General features: G+C 38.9%; 1 protein-coding gene across 1 annotated transcript in view; it reads right to left on the reverse strand.

Moving 5' to 3' along the window:
* Positions 1 to 18,451, reverse strand: part of LOC122791747 (intelectin-1a-like) — a 478,747-nt gene that overhangs the window by 395,384 nt on the left and 64,912 nt on the right. Inside the window, exon 2 of the mRNA XM_044059659.1 lies at positions 11,910 to 11,982. Within this exon, the coding sequence (XP_043915594.1) occupies positions 11,910 to 11,970 (61 nt within the window). The 5' untranslated portion in view covers positions 11,971 to 11,982. The remainder of the gene's footprint in view (positions 1 to 11,909; positions 11,983 to 18,451) is intronic.

Consider the following 18,451-nt stretch of genomic DNA (forward strand, 5'->3'; position numbering starts at 1 on the left):
ATTCAAGCATCTGATTCAGCAGCAAGTAAGTCGATAAATGATAGTGCTTATACTGACACTATTAACTGTAAAAAGAGCATATATGACCTAGAAAAAATGGTTTTCAGGTTTGTCACGTTAGAGCTAGAGGTATCCTATTTGAGTGAATGTATAAATAGGAAAATTGTGCCTCAGGGCTTAAGGACAGCCAAGTTCCCTAATTGTGTAACGTTTGGTGATGAACTGAGTACCAAACTTATTGAGCTTTATAACAATACTAGCATCACCATGATGGGTTTTTTGGTTGAACACTATTTGAAAGAACTTGAGACTATTACGGAAAATATTAAAACACTAGATGAGAAAATCAAATGCTTTGGATGTTTTAAAGATTATATTCTTTTATACAACGGTGTAGAAGTGAAGGCTGACAGGCACCGGGCTTCCATTGTGACTAGGAAACAACATAAACTAAAAAGAGACATTTTGGCTTATCAGGCCAAACATGCATATAGGTTCATAGGTTCATAGATCAGTACTAAGCTAACTGCCCTTGCGAGCCATTTTAAGCCTAGCCAATTATCCCTTGTGAGACTCAAACCTTGCACCTTGTGTTTGTAAGGCAAACACCTTAACCATTAGGCCACCCTCCCAACCCCTTATTACAAGATAGGGTAGAAGACCCTTCTGTTAAGATCTACAACAGCAGTGACAGTGGAAGTCCTGCTTTAAACAGTGGGGCTAAGGAAGCCACAAATACTATAGCATTTTCAACAACAAATGATGTTGGTTCTAGAGGTTCTGACAGGAACATTGGACACAATAGTGTATCTAATGGAGAAGTCGGCACCATTTCTGACTTTAACAACCAACATTCTAGCAATTCTTCTAATGGAAGTTATGCTGAAATACTTGTCAATGGAAAGCAGGGACATAACCAAGGCCCTTTTCCGCTGGCAGTGCCAGTCAACAAACAGACTCAGAAGTGGAACAATACTTCCCACAACAAATGGAAGGGGAAAGGGAGAGGGAGATACCCCAACCAGAGGAAATACAAATGAATATCACAAGACAAGCAGAAGATTTTAGTATCAATGTTATTAATTTATCTGGAGTTGCTTTATCCACTGAAACTTTTAATGTTTTGAAAAAAGGTTTTTCATTTATACCTAATAATAGAGTGAATATTGGTAGATTGTTAATAGATTTTAGATTATATTTAAGAAAATTGAACCTACAGTATATAATGCATGATGTGTTGGTCACTGTTCAAACTCCTTCCATGACTGGGCCGAAAAAAGCTAGTACTTTTAATCCCCCACTGCATACTACTTTGCAAATGTTTCAAAATCAATGTGAAAATGAGTTTCGCAGGATGACAGGTTATGTAAGTGATGACAATCTAAGTTCCTCTGAAAAGGGAGCTTTGCAAGATTTATGCAAAAATTCTGATATTAGAACAATGAAGGCCGACAAAGGGGGTAAAATTGTGGTCACGGATACCAGTCAATATAATGAATCTATGATAGACATGTTAAGTGACAGTGAAACATACAAAGTGACTGGTGTCAATGTTGTTAAAAAAAGTTTTCAACGAGTTGACACACTGTTGTTTGACAGGTTTAGCCAAGGAGAATTAAATCATTAGAGTTATGAATATTTGTTGGTCGAACACCCAAAATTGGCTACATTATTTGGCATTCCAAAATTACATGTTGACCAGCATAACCCACCTTTTAGACCTATTATTTCCACAAAGCATTCCAAGACTGAGACTATATCTATTTGGCTTGACTATATTCTGAATCCTATTGTACAGAGAACTAGATTTTACATCAGAGATTCCTGGCATTTATTGGAAGAACTAAGGAATATAGATGTTTCATCTAGTTCTGTCATTTTTGCTACTCTTGACGTCAAGTCCTTATATACTGCTATCAAGCAAACAGAAGGATTAGAATATTTGAGGGAATACCTGACTTTATATTCTGATGTTGAGAAACACAAGGTTAGCACCATTTGTGATCTATTGGAGTTAGTCCTAGAGAATAATTTCTTCAGATTTGATAAACATATTTATCAACAGATTTCAGGAGTAGCAATGGGAGCGAGGGTGGCACCAGCTTTTGCCAATTTGGTTATGGCAAATTGGGAGCTTACATTTTTGGTTAAACATCATCTTTTCAATAGGGCACTTGCATATTTTAGATTTATAGATGATTTACTTTTTTTGTGGAATGGCACTTTTGAAGAATTTTCTGACTTGGTGACAGATTTGAATCACAGTACTGACTTCTTGGTCTTCAAATTGAGTGGTTTTGGGGATAACATTCCCTTTCTTGATGTCCTCCTTAGTATAGATACAGTTAATAACACATTGAAAAGTCAAATATACAGGAAAGAGGTTTTTGCGAACCAGTATTTACACAAGGACAGTTTACATCCTACACATATGAAAAAAGGAGTAGTGAAGAGCAAAATAATTCATTTGAGTAGGCTCACCACTGATGACGATGTATTTCAAAGTGAAGTAGGATTTTTAAGGTCACTATTCTTGTATAGAGGTTACTCATTAGACTGGATTCAAAAAATAGAGAAAGAGGTCATTTCTTTAAGGAAGGGGGCTGCTAAACCGATTCTTCTTTCCAGTCAGATAGGTTTAAGTTCTGGTTCCAAAGTTTTAGAGAATACCAGTAGTTACCACCTAGCGTTCTCTTTACCGATTGTTGACGAAATGTGGTTCATCAGGGACATCATCATTAACAATTGGAAAATGATACTGGGAAATAAAGATTTAGTTGGTACTTTAGGGATGAAACCCACTTTCACTTACAAAAGAGTTAAAAACTTAAAATCTATGCTGGAGATAGGTCATTATAGGTATCAGGACATGACAAGAGCAGCCAGTATTAAGAGGGGTACTTATGCATGCAATAACTGTAGGCAGTGTAGATTTATTAGAAACAGTGCTAGTGTATTCATAAAATCTCTTAATTACACCATTTGGTCTAAGAGTTATTACAATTGTAATTCCGATTATGTTGTTTACATCGCCAATTGTGTTTCATGTGAACATTATTACATAGGAAAAACTAAAAGGCTTCTAAAAAGAAGAATCTATGAGCACAATTTGGCTATAAAAAATAAAGATCAGTTTAATTCTTTGGCCAAACATTCTTTAACATGCAGAGATTTTAAGAAATTTCAATTTTCGGTTTTGGAAAAAATCAACACTAGTGAATTTGGAGGAGATTTAAACAATGTCTTAGAATGCAAGGAGACATTGTGGCAACTTTTGTTGGGGGCTGATAGGTTGCCTGGCCTCAATGATTATATTCATTTAAAATGTTTTTTGAAATATAGATAGGTGTTTGAGACCATATGCATGTGATGCATGTGATCCATGTGTGTTTTGTGTGAGGTGTACATGTGTGTACACATACATGTTCATATCACTCTGATTCCCTTCAGAGGCATGATATGATTTACATTATTCGTATATATACATATATACATATTTTTTTGTTTTATACATATATTACATTTTATATATATTATATTATATACATTTTGGTGTGTGTACTTGTGTGTATACATCATCATTATTTGTATATTGTCATATATATTTTTTACGACATTTATATATATATTTTTTCACGTGTATTTTATATTTTCATAGTGACTGTTTGGTTCTATGTTTGTGTGTGTGTGTGTGTGTGTGTGTGTGTGTGTGTGTGTGTGTGTGTGTGTGTGTGTGTGTGTGTGTGTGTGTGTGTGTGTGTGTGTGTGTGTGTGTGTGTGTGTGTGTGTGTGTGTGTGGGGTACATGTCTATATGTGCATATGTGTGTGTGTGTGTGTGTGTGTGTGTGTGTGTGTGTGTGTGTGTGTGTGTGTGTGTGTGTGTGTGTGTGTGTGTGTGTGTGTGTGGGTGTGTGCATGCATGTGATTGTTGTGTTTATGTGGGAGAGGTCTTTGGATATGCATTTTATATGCTCAAGTTGATTATTATGCTATTCACACAGCATGAATTTACACTGCATTTTTATGACTGTATTTTTGGATTTATACATATGTATGTGTATATATGTGTATATACATTCATTTGTGTATATATGTATATATATATATATATATATATATATATATATATTTTTTTTTTTTTTTTACTTGTTATCATTATGACAATACTTCATTTTTGTAGAAAATCACATTTGTTATTTTTTCAGTTTGATGGTCATGATGTCATTTCCTGTTTAGTAAGTTATTTAAGGAACTGGAAATCATTTGAAAATGTTTCTGAGGAACTTCACGTATTAAACAGTGGATGAAAGCGCTAAATTTTTGGCTTTTGGTTTACTTGTTTTTTTTTGCCAGCAGGTCTGCAGTTCATTTTTTCATTTTGTTTGGTTGTCAGCATTTTTTGAGATTTTTTTATGGTATTTAAAGAACAATATTTGGAACAAGAGTCTATTTTTTTTTTTACTATAAATGTTACAGATTTGTTTACTGTTACACCTACGGATGAGGGCTTAGAATTGTTCCAAGAAAGTTTAAAACAGTGATAAAATGTATTTGATTATTGAGCCGACTTCTTTTGTCTTCGACCATAACTACATCTGTTTTTGAGGGTGAATTTTTTAAAGCAAACCAGAGGCGTTGCTATGGAGGCAGCTTGTGCCCTAGTCTTTGCCAACCTGGTTTTGCATGCTTGGGAAAACCATTTACTTAAAAGTTCATTTTCTAAAAATATTCACTTGCATCTCAGATTTTTGAACAATGTTTTTATTTTATGGGATGGTCAGATATTAAGTAATTTGCCGATTATCTGAATAATACCACCAATTTTTTGAACTTCACCTCAGCGTATGACAAGGAAAATATCAGCTACCTTGACACACTAATATCGTATACTACAATGGGTTTTATATCCAACATATACAGGAAAACTGTATTCGGCAACTTGTAGTTGCGCTTTTCAAGTTGCCACTCCCTTTCCCAGAAGAAGAGTCTTGTGAAAGGTGAGTGCATCAGGATTGCTAGAATGACGTCACGTCAACAGGATGCATTGGAAGAGTTAGTGGTATTGGTGGCTATGTTTATGGCCAGGAGTTATCCTGCTAATTTGGTCAAGGATATTAGCAGGCAGGTATTTAATGAGGGGAGTGGCCAGTATAAACCTTTAATGGGAACTGGATTTCATGGTGTTAGACAAAAGGTTATGACTGAGGGGTATGAACATGTGTTAATCATTCAGTACAACAATTTCTCTACCAAATTAAAATATTGTTAAGAAGAATTGGAACATTTTTAAAGCTAACCCTGAACTTTACAGACTGTTAGGATCTGAGCCTATTTTCATATTCAAGACGGCCCAAACTTTAAAAATGTGTTTGAAAATAATAATAACACTGGCAGGGTTTTTATGAAACAACAAAGTGGCACCACCAGTATTACTGTTGCACAGGTTAAAACAGCACTGTCCAAGGCCAAGAATACAGCTAATATGGGAGCTGACAATATCTCTGGATGTGTTCTGCATGAACTACAGAGTGAACTGGCACCTCACCTGTGTGCTCTGTTCAATCCCAGCCTCAACTCAGGCTTTGTCCCTGCTGAATGCTGCACTGCTACACTTATCCCTCTCCATAAAGGAGGAGCGACTACAGACCCTGGGACCTATCGCCCCATTAGCATGACGAGTCTGATATGCAAAGCTATGGAACACATCATCATGGACCTAATAAACAAGGATATAGGGAATCTCCAAACTCTGGATCCCACACAGTTTGGTTTTGTGAAGGGTAGATCATGCCTGCTCAACTTCTTTGAGTCAGTCACCATAGCTGTGGATGAAGGCAAGGTGGTTCATACAGCCTGCCTTGATCTGGCCAAGGCTTTTGATACGATTCCCCACTCAGGAATCTTAGAAAAACTCACTAAGCTTGGCATCGACCCCTATATCACTAGGTGAGTTGTAAACTGGCTCACAGATAGAACCCACAGTGTGAAAGTAGCTGACTCCAAGTCAGACTGCCGATTAGTCACAAGTGGAGTCCCACAGGGTTTGGTCATGGGTCCTTTCCTGCTTGTTATCTACTTCTCTGAAGTCCAGGCCAACACAAAGGGACTCTGTCTGACAAAGTTCGCAGACAATTGCAAGTTGGGAGCTATTATTAACTCCTCAAGTGATGTTGACATCCTACAGAATGGCCTCACTGTGACCAACGACTGGTGTCAGAACCATGGCCTTAAGCTCAATGCCAAAAAATGTGTCATCATCCCCTTTGGGAAAAACCCAGTTCCCATGAATTACCACATCGATGGTAGTCCACTGAACACAGAAGGTGTTATAAGAGATCTGGGAACACAGGTAGCAACCTCTCTTTTGATCACCACATTGCCATTGTGGTCAGAAAGCCCTTCTATGTGGCACATCTCACTACTAAGGGTTTTGCATCCAGGAAGAAAGAGGTCATTGTCTCTCTCTACTCTTCCCTCTTTAGGCCAGCTATCGAGTACAATGCCCCATTTGGCATGTACCTCACTAGACACCTGCAACAACTGGAAAGGCCACAAAAGTACCTCACAAAGAGGATCCTAGGCCTTAAACACTTGCCCTATATGGACAGACTCAAAAAACTCCAACTATTCTCTGTCTCATATCGCCTACTTAGAGGCGATCTCTGCTTGACTTACAAAGCCATGTCTGACCCAGCTCTGTTAGAAATCATACATCTAAAAAAATCCCAATCCCTCCACACCACATGCTCCAGAAACCCCAACCTCATTACCACAATTAACAAAACATGCTGGAGGGACAGATTCATAACCCAGAGACTGCCCATGCTATGGAACAGACTTCCCATAAATGTCAAGCAGAGCACCTCGCTGACCCTCTTCAAGAGAAATCTTGATGAGTGGATGGAAAACAGAAAATTCACCCCGGGGATAACACCAGTGGCTCTACTCGACAGGTGCACTGGGAACTAAGGTCGGGTGGCACTATGCCAGGGTAATCCTATGACTAGACTTGTAAAGGCCTCAGGGCCATTAGCCTAGTACACACCTATGAACCTATGAACAAGATGTGGGAGTTGTAATCAGTTTTCATATATTTTACAAGGTGAATTTGTCTTATTAGATAATATTTAAAGTCTAAGGTATTTCTACAAAAGGGAATTGTTCATCTAAGGAGGTGGTGCACACTGGTAAATGTTCTGAATGCCCCTCTTTTTATATAGGCAAAACTGAATGATGTTTTAGAATAACAATGTAGGAACATCTGGATGATATTTTAAACAAAAATGAAAATAATGCCTTGTACAAACACACTTTAGTTTGTGTATCTTTTAAGAAATTTTATTTTGGAATTTTAAAACAAGTATCTCAAAACCCATGCGGGGCAGGAGGGAATAGAAGTTTTTACTGGACACCTATGAACTGGTGTGGCAACTTAGGTTAAGTGTCACCTTCCCTCCCGGTTTGAATTAATATACATCTACTGCACCTATATTACAAATTAAGGCTAGGAAATTATAGATATTTTACATAAAAGTTATTCCATTATGTTATACAATCCTGGATATGGCTTTTATAGTATTGACTATTTAATAACTTTTTATGTGCGAACAGTGATTTTAGGGGAATTTTTGGCCAGCAGCTTGGTTACTTTTTATTTTTCACTTTTTAATCATTTGCTGTGGGTACTTTAAGATGTTAAATTATTTAATTAAGAGACTATCCAATGAAATTTTTATATAGTATTTATACGCACTGGTTGTCGGTTTTTGCTTGTATTCTGATGAAGTACTCCTCAGGGGGTGAAAGCGCTTAATAAAAAAAATATTCTTTTTGAATCCAGTCATGTAAACTTCCTTTTTGGCATTTTTACAGTTCAGTTATTAATTCTGTAAGTTTGTTGACAATGTCAGTGTGGAGTATTATATCAAATGCCTTAGTCAGGTAAAGGTAGGCAGTATGCACTGTTTTACCCTCATTCATTGTCTTGGTGACATTCTCAAAGAAGTTCACCAGATTCAGTGGGCATGACATTCTTTTGACAAAGTCAAACTGGGATGGATCCAGTGCCTGAATGTCTTCTATGTCGTTTTTGATAATTTCTATGATAAATACTTCCATGGATTTGCATACAGGACTAGTCAGACTAATGGGTCTGTAGTTTCTGGGACCTGTTGATGGTCTGCCCTTATGAAGAGGGATGATTGTTGATGCTCTCCACTAATGTGGCACAAAAGCCTATTTAAGACTATAGTTAAATAGTAACTCCAGTGGCCCTGCTAGGTCATGTTTTAAACTATTCAGGAGGCATCTTGGGATATTATTGGGACCCATTGAGGTTGTGTTCTTGGCCATAGCAAGCATGGCCAGAACATGCTCTCTATTTACAGTTGGAGGAGTTAAGTTTGAAGGTATTTCTTGGAAGGAGGTTGGGTGTAGTAGGAGGTTAAAGTTGCAACTGAATTTGTCAGCCAGCAGATTTGTTATATCACCCAGCTCAGTGAATGTGGCACCATTAACCACGAGTTCAGCACACTGCTATGTGCTGCCTTTGAGGTTTCTGTGATAGCTGAAGAAGGCCTTATGGTTGTCTTTTGCCTGAGGGGCTATGTTGATATCAAAACTGGATTTATTGGACTTAATTAGCCCTCTTAGTTGTGTGTTTATTTTAACGAGAGAGTTTTTATCTTTATGTGAGCTATACTTCCTAATTTTAGCCATGATTTTTTTCCTTTTGTTGTATAACCTGTTTTAGCTGGGATGCCACCATGGTGCTTTGTATTTGGAGTTAGTTTTGAGCTTACTTCTGGTAGGTAAAACAGCATCTATATAACCATAGACATGGTTGTGCAGAGTTTCTCTGAAAAATTCTGCATAGCTTGCTGTTTTTTCTAGATTTGGAGTGACACTGAATTGTGAAAAACTATCACTTAATGAAAGGTAGGTTACCTTGGAATAGTTTCTAATTGTTATTGGGTTTGCTGAGCTTATCCAGTTGATTTTTATTTTGAAGGAGAAAGCTTTATGGTCAGATCTTGCCAGGCACAATGTGACATTGGGGATGGTGCAAAATTCTTCCATATTTGTGAGTACAAGGTCCATTATGTTGGAACCTCTAGTCAGCGTATGCATTAACTGGTTAAGGGTGTTTGTATTTACAAAGTCCAGGAATCTCTGTGCCTGCAGATTTGGGTCCCTGTAGGATTCCCAGTATACAGAAGAATAATTAAAGACTCAATAAGTAAGATGTTGTGTTGGATGATGAGTGTCCCCAGTAGGTTTATGTATGTGCTATGAGTTTCATGGGACATAAAGGGTGACCTATAGCTTGATATGATATGGTACAGGATTTTACTTATGTTAACCTGCAAGTGGAGAAACTCCAACTCATCATCCTGTTTAACCAACCCAGAGGTAAGCTTGTTATTAATGAATATTGGGACATTTCTACCTTTTGTCCCTGTCTGTGCAGGTACTGGTCTAAAAGTGTGGAAGGGACTGAAACCTTGCACTGTCAGGGCACTCTCTGCAGCTTTAAACCATGTCTCAGTAACTGCAAAGATGTCTATATTCTCTAGGGTGAGGAGGGATTGGAGGGAGTTTAGCTTTTTGCTTAGGCACCTGGCATTGATCAGTTTAGTTGAGTTTGCTATGCTGGTAGGTTTGTCAATTTGGCACTACCTAAAAATGCTCTATGGGAAAGGATAACGTTTTAGCCTATATTCAAAAGGTTAGAGGGGACAGGTGCAGACCATGCCTGGCAAAGCAACATGGTTTGCTATCCATGTCTTCCCATGCTGACAGATATTGGATCTCCTTAGAATGACATCAGAAACACATCCAATGGTTAAAATCAGTCATCTTTTGTTGTAATGTGGCATCATTCTTGGTGAAGGTAATATGCTGATCAATGCTAGGCTTATATCAGCATGAAACACATAGTCAGAGAGATCTATAATGTCTCTCTTCATATAGTCTAGAGAGCTACATCTCAGGTCATTTATACCTACATGGACTATGACAGAGTCATACTGATTCCTGTGGTTTAATGACTTGCTGGAGTACTTAACTTGATTGACAGTTTCTCAAAGGGCATTATAATGTATTTTTTAGCACTGAGTTTTAGGCAATGGCTTTGGCATCAGTTTTTTGTCTGTGTTAAAACCACTGGTAGGATTTTTGTGCCTTGGTGGGAATCTATAATAGCTCCCAATTTACAGTCATCTGTGAACTTGGTGAGCTAAAGGCCTTTAACATTAGCCTTGATTTCCAAGAAGTAGAAACTAAACAGGAGCGGGCCAGCACAGAGCCCAGGAGTACTCCTCTGGTGACTGGTCTTTTGGTGGAAGTGATCTCATGAATCCTAACTGCTTGGGTCCTGTCTGTGAGCTAGCTAGCAATCCTCCAAGTTATGTAAGGGTTTAAACCTAGCTCAGACAGCTTGTCAACAATGCCTGAATGAGTATTGAATCAGATGCCTTAGCCAGGTCAGGAAACACAGTATGCTCTGTTTTATACTCATCCTTGCCTTGGTGAACCTCTCAAAAAGTCTACCAACTTAAGTAGGCATGACCTTCCCTTAACAAAGCCAAACTGGAAGGGGACCAGTGTCTGTAGGTTGCCACTGGCATTATTTATCATTTCTATGATAATTATTTCATGAATTTGCATATTAGGTTTGTTAAATTGATGGATGTTTAGTTCTGTGTGTTGGTTGATGGTCTCTCTTGTGGAAGGGAATGACTATTGCAGTCCTCCTTTCACTTGAATTAAGCCTGATTCAAGGTTGTAGTTGAAGAGTGCCTCTAGTGGTTCTGATAGGTCATGTTTTAGACTGTTCAGGAAGCAAATGGGGATGCTGTTGATACCCATGGATGTGGTATTCTTGTCTTTAGTTAGGGTTAACAAAATAAACTCCTTGGACACTACTCACCAGCGAATTTATTAAGGAAGACTGAAAATAAACAACATTGCAAACATGTTTTTCACTTTTGTTTCATCAGGCTTATCACTGTTTCAAATAAAAGCTGACCTTCATTGTCATTTAATGAGTGTTGCCAGCACCTGATCCCTGGTGATAACTGCGGGAAGTATGCTGGAGGGGATTTCTCCTGGAAAACCTGGCGGGGGGGGGGGAAATTGTGTGAAGTTTGAGCTGAATTTATCAGCCACTAGATTTGCTATGTCACCCTGATTAGTGTAGGTGGTAAAATTCATCACCAGTTCAGCACAATGTTATGTGTTAACTCTAAGGTTCCAGCAATAGCTGAAGAAGGCCTTCCGATTGTCCTCATCCTGCAAGGCTGACCTCATAGTTCGCCTTATTGATCTTAATTGCACCTCTTAGTTTCTTACTTAGTTGTATAGGAGAACACTTGTCTTTAAGGGAGTTGCTTTTACTGATTTTGACCATGAGTTTTTTTTAATAGATACTCTGTTTAGGTGAGGATTTCACTAGTAGGTTACATACAGTATATGTCTCACACATATTTACACATATACATACATACATTGATTTCCAGAAATGCACATATTTCATACACACAAAAAAAACACACTTTAATGTGATATGCTGCTTATATTTTATTAAAGGTTTGCTAAAACTATTCAGACTTAAGGTATTTCAATTATAACACAGCAGAATGCAGAAAAAGTGTCAGATGCTGAAAGTCTTGATGGTTCTTGCATGGTAATGAATAAATTCCTCTCTCTCAGAACTAAGTTGAATGTTCTCGTTGTACTATCCTGTGCAAAGCAATCACCTGGCATACATTGTCACTTTCATTTTTAATTAAATCTTTAATTCATGTATGTGATAATAGCTAATGTGCGGTCTTCCTCCTCCTATTTTCTTAGTATTACCTGCTGCATATCCAGTCTAAACTGAGAAAACAAAAAAGCTTAGACTTACTTGCACCAGCATGTGTCAACGTCAGTGCAGCCATGAACACTATAATTCCTGGTAACATCATACTTCGGGTGATCTGAAAAGAAAATAAAAATGTGCACAAAAATGTGCATTACTAAAAATTAAGGTTTATCAGTGAGAACAGCAGAGAATTCAAACCCAAGTGTAATTCAAAAACAGTAACAACTGCATAATACAAAGGTTGATGATGAAGTAGAACACTGACTCTGAGGCTGAAGAAAGAAGTGTGTATATCACTTTGTGAGCTTTCTTTCACTACGTGCAAATCTTCTGACAGCTTATCACAGAGGGTTAAGAGAATGAGTTGTTTGTAAGCTTCCTCCTCTTCCTGTCGGCTTGATTTCCTTTAGCTCCACTAGCAAGTCTGTGTGACAGATCATCTCACCTAACAGAAGCACGTGTGCCTAATGTATTTCCCAGATTAATTATCTGGTACCATTGGTCCATTACTGGCTGTGAAGGAAGCAGAAAGGTAATGCCAATGTCTGACATCACCACCAGAAACACTTTCATACCATTACCTACTGACAATTCAACACTTTATTCATCAGCATGTTTGTGCTACTCTAATATCACAGCTTACTGTATACAGAGGAAACTACAGTCAGATAAACAGGTTCACATCAGTGTCCTTGCATATGCTAATGAATAAACTTCACTGGTGGTCTTCCATGACTTAGAACTGTATGCTTCCTGCAGGACTTGAGATATATTATCTTAGGCATACATGAAGCAGTCATTAGGTTATGTAACAAATGCAATGTAAGGCATCCCATACTCATGCAACTCTGCATATGACTCTTTGTCAGCTCCCACAATACAATACAATAGCATGATCAAGCATTATGGAACATTACATTGTCACTGTAATCCTTTTCACTACAGTTGTTGATGACGATCACCCCAGTCATTTCTGCACAATTTACTTAAATGTTACACTACATATGATATATAACCACAGTCATGAACTTTAAATTGAGCTGCGTGCTACAAACACCAAGAAGAGCTGGGTCCCAGAATAATGTCCTTACTAACAATGTCACTTAACTAATGTACGTGAATCTGAAACACCAACTGTTTACTAAGGTATGTAAGGCACATTTTTCCAGCTAAATTGAAAGATTCACATTTGCAAACACTGAAAGAAGTTGTCCTAGTTTGCAGTTACAGTGTTGCTTTTTGTTATAGGTAGATCAGCATTCCACATGCCATCTTAAGTCACCAATGCTATACTATTTCAGTTCATCAGTGAAATAATGATTAGGTTTTATTTAGTTGCGGTAGCGTTTTCACCTCACAGTAAGACATTGTCCTGTTCGATTCTCAGCTAGAGCGTCTTCTGTGTGGAGACATGCGTGAATGGGTGTACCTTTGTTGAAGGTTGTGTGTCAGAGCTGGTAACTCGGCACGTAAAAATCTGCTGCCAATCATTAGCGGACCGGGGTCCGGCTGTGGCGACCCCTAACCTATCCCTAATGTTTCACTAGCCTTGCAGTAACCCTGTATTACCTCTATAAAGCTTTTATAGATATATATTCATACAGAATTCCTATGTGCGACATTGATTTACTTATCTTATCACTACACTAAAGTACACAGTGCAGTATAAGCTGAGCCCATGTGTAGAATTGATAAAACCCTTCTACAATGTGTTGAGCTAAAATTACCCTTACACTTACCGTTTTTACAGCATTACGCTGTTCCCTTATAGCGCTGTGCACGTTGATATGAAATAACTGGCTCCACTGTTGTGAACCAGACAACATATCTTGGTTCTACCATGCTTTAGCGCTGAGGTTTACCTAAACACCCAATATAATGCTCAATACCCTAATAAACGTTGATTGAAAGTATATTATTATTTTTTAAATGCAGCTCCTATTTCCTAGCTAGCTGTCTGTGTAATATATAGGTGTTAGAGTTCTCAGAAGTACTGTAACATTAAGTAATTCTTGTCTTGTTTTGTTTTGTTAATGGATTATCTCATCTAATCTAGCAAATGCAGCTTCTTCGTTTTATCCCAACTATCTGAATGTGTTATGAGTAGTATTAAATTCTCAATAGCATCTGGATTATATTGTAATCTTTAGAGATTTGTTATACTAGCAGAGTATTTTTTACTACAACAACACATGCAACCGTGTCTGTGAAATGTCTTTACCTGGACTATAGTTTTGAGTACTGTCTGCCTCACCACCTTTTTCTCTCTTCCTGTATATTACCAGCCTTCTGTTCCTGTTGTCCCTGCACCAAACACCTGAATTAACCCTGCTGATGCCTCAGAACATTATTTCAAACTAAAGAATTAACCTACCAGCTCCCTGAGAGACCTTTTCTCTCTAAAAGACAGTGAAAGTATGTATTGTTACAGCTAAGAGAAAATAGCAATAATATGAATTTGTAAGACTCTGCTAGGTTGGGCAAGCTTCCCAGTTAGGTTAGCCAGCAGCCAATCCCCCCCTACTGAACATCTATCATTTTGTATAATTGTCCTTCTTCCAGCTTATATACTCTCTATCACTATCTGGCTCATCCCCACCCTTCTCCCTTAACCTGCCTCACCCTCTAGGTGACCTACCTGCTGCAATAAAGTGACTGGCCACTAGGTGGCATCTCATCACAAGCCACTGTATATTAATTTCCTATCCTATTGTTGACCGTACCTCCTTAACTCTGTTCCCACTTTTCTATAGACTTACTCTTTCACCATTTCTCCTTTGTCCTACGGTATCCTTAATCATCCTCTACTCCTCTAATATCCAGACTCTCTCCTTACTCGTCTCTTAACTTTCTTATACATTCTCCCACTCTCAGACTTACCTGCTGCATCTCACACTTAACTGATTGTCTTCCTCGGCAGTCTGCTCTCTTGTCCAAACCCGCTCCGTTCGCCCTTCGGGCTCACTCCGCTCCTTTACCCTGCCCCCAATTCCCACCCGCCCCTAGCACATCTACACATATACCTAACAAGCTCCACCTACCCAACCTACTACCCAATCATAGTCCTCTCCCACTTACTCCTCCCCTTTTTCTCTAATCAAGAAAAACCCCACCTCATTTTCCACTCCCACTGATAATCCTCCCCCTTACTCTCTTCCTACCCCTGCATACTTTGTTTCCCTTTATCCTATTCTTCAATATCTAACTCCCTCCATTCACTTCTGACCTTTCCCTTCTCAACTAACATACATCATTATTCTTCTCCTGTCTGTATATTACCCTACCTTATCCTAACATGCCCTATCAACTCCCCTCAACTATTCAACTCTCCTGCTCCCTTCTCATCTTACTAATAACTATTCATCATGCTACTTCATACTCCCATAAAGCTCCTCCTCTCCTATGTCCTACTCAAACTACCCCTAGCCCCCAACTACTACCTCTCAAACTCTCTCACTTTCACTCCATATGCTCCTCCCTTATTCCACCTAACCTGTTACACCTTTTTCATCCCAAACTATTCTCTACCTCAACTAAAACTCTCTCTCTGAAACCTCTGCTAAACCCTAACAAATACCTACTATACAAACCTTACAGTCCAAAACTGATCACCTGCAATGTCCTAGCCTTATCTGGAGACATTCATCCTAACCCTGGCCCTTGTCCTAGTGCAAACTAGTCCATCCCTTCATCCTCCTCCTTACCTACAGCAAATAACACTCCCCACCCTTCCTGTCCCCCTCCCACTTCCCCCCTTAACACTCTGAAAATCTTCACTATCAATGCCCAGAGCCTTAACAATAAATGTCACCATCTGCAAGCCTGGATTAATCACAATAAACCCGACATCCTAGCCATCTCTGAAACCTGGCTAAAACCCCATACCACTGACTCTGAAATATTACCTCCTGGTTACCACATCCTCAGAAGTGACCATTTAAACAAAAAAGGTGGTGGCTCTGCCATAATTTACTCTAATCATCTCTCTCTCTAATACCCCTTCAAATTCCTACCCCTAATTTCACAAACTCCGAAATCACAGCTAGCCTTCTCTGATTAAATAAACACAAGAATATCTGTTTCATATCCTTATATATCTCCCCAGGCAACAATATCTCCACCCTTGAAGATATCCTGTACTGGTCCTCATCTCAAATAAAATATGAAACATATATTCTAGGTGATGTCAATATCAACTGGAACAAAATCAACTCATCATCACCCTCACTTTCCATTAACCTTCTAAACTTCACCCAAGTAATCTCATCAACTACTCGCCCTAACAAAAACCACCCCCCAGGGTCCATCTTAGACTGGATTCTAGTCTCCCATCCAAACAAAATCACTCTCAGTGGCACTATCCCTGACACTTTCAGTGACCATCTCCCTGCCTTCATCCATCGATCAAACAGCTCCACCCAACACCAACACCTCTACATTCAAACTCGTAACCTCAGTAACTTTAACCCCTTAATTTTCTCTAACATCTTCAAACAAATCAACTGGCAACCTCTAAATATCCTCCCACTTGACAATGCTGTTGAACATTTCAATTCCATCTTCCTAAATACTCTGAACTCCCTAGCCCCTCTAAGAAATAAGCAAATCAAAACTAACTCTGCACCATGGTTGACCAAAGAAACTAAACAAATCATGCATCATAGAGATAAGTCCTAGAAGCTCTACCAGAAAAATAAACTATCCTCTACCTTACTTCTATACACCCAACTCTGCAACCAAGTAAAGAAACTCATTATCAAAGACAAAAAAACTACTATATTAAACTTCAGTCCAATAACAATAAAAACCCTAAACAATTTTGGAAATCAGTAAATACCCTTCTTCATCCTGGATCTCAAAACAACCCCTGCCCCAACCCTAATCTGTCCGACAAAGAACTTAGCTCCCACTTCAATGCCTTCTTCATTGAATCCATAGCCAAACTTACCACAACATTTCCTAATAACAACCCACCTAACTCCCTTTCCTCTCCACCCAACAACCCAAACAATAATCCCCCCAATTTCCATCTCAAACTGGTATCCACATCTTTTATAAAAAAGCTTCTCTCCAAGCTAAAGCCAGGTTCTAATGCCCCTGACAACATTCCCCCTTCCTTCCTCAAACATGCAGCTGAAGGTATCACCCTTCCAATTAGTATTCTGATTAATAGATCCTTAACTGAGTCATATGTACCCAAACCTTGGCGTTCAGCCTACATCCTACCTCTTCACAAAGGAGGCAAAAACACCTCTATTTCTAACTTCCGCCCTATCGCCCTACTCTCTCCAATATCTAAAATTCTAGAAAAATGTGTCCACCACCAATTCTTACCCTATCTCATTCAAAATCACCTCCTAACACCCACCCAGCATGGCTTCCGTCCCGACCACAGTACCATAACTGCATTACTATCCTTCTTAGAAACTATCAATCAAGCTCGAGACTCTGGACTCATTGTATCCACAGTACTGCTAGACCTTTCAAAAGCTTTTGACACCATCTCCCACACACACCTTCTTCATCATCTGGCTAATCTCAAACTCTCCCCAAACACTCTTTCCTGGTTCTCCAGTTACCTATCTGATAGATCTCAAGCAGTCAAATGGAAGAACTCATTCTCATCCTTTTTGCCAACATCTACTGGCGTTCCTCAGGGATCCATCCTTGGACCCATGCTTTTCAACATCTTCATAAACAACCTTCACACCTTTATCCCTGACACCACAGTCATTCAATACGCAGATGACTCTACCTTGGTCTGCTCTGCCCCAAATCTTCCTGAACTCCAGACCAAAACCCAATTAGCCTTTACCACCACAGAGAACTGAATGCACCAAAACCACCTTTCTCTTAACTCCAATAAATCCAAAATACTAATTTTTTTCCCCTCCAAAGTTTCCTCTCTGGACAAAAACACTTTCAATGTTCTTAGCCAAACTAACACTGCCATTGAAGTGGTCCCCTCTGCAAAACTCCTTGGCATCACCATAGACAAACACCTCAAATTTGAACTTCACATACAACATAACATTAAGAAAACCCACCAAAAGCTAGGTATGCTATATAGGAACAACCACTTCCTTTCAAATTCCACTAAGCATACCCTGGCAACATCCTTCCTCCTACCTTCCCTTCTATATGGAGCCCCTCTCCTAACCAACTTGTCTGCTACCAACACCTCTAAGCTTGAAGCTTGCTATAATAAGATCTCTAAATTTGCCACCAAATCCAAAACATCAACTCACCACTGCCACAGCCTTCATTCTCTGAACTGGCTAGAACTCCCTAATCACCTAGACTATCTACAACTAACCACTGCTCACAAACTAATATTCTCCCCTAATAAATGCCCAGCCTTAAAGGACATCCTTCCTCCATACATCCCTAACAGATCACTGAGATCTGAAAACCAAAACCTAATCTCCATTAGTAAACCAAAACAACCTGCTGGCCAGCTTTTACTCTCCTTCTCACTAGGTAAAAAATGGAACTCTCTGCCTACTTCACTTAGGACTATACCCAACACTGAATCCTTCAAAACTCAACTTTTTCTTCACCTATCCTCCAAATGGAAATACTCC

The sequence above is a fragment of the Protopterus annectens genome, chromosome 17.part0 (assembly GCF_019279795.1).
Source record: "Protopterus annectens isolate FY-2018-M chromosome 17.part0, PAN1.0, whole genome shotgun sequence".
In the NCBI taxonomy this organism is placed as follows: domain Eukaryota; kingdom Metazoa; phylum Chordata; order Ceratodontiformes; family Protopteridae; genus Protopterus; species Protopterus annectens.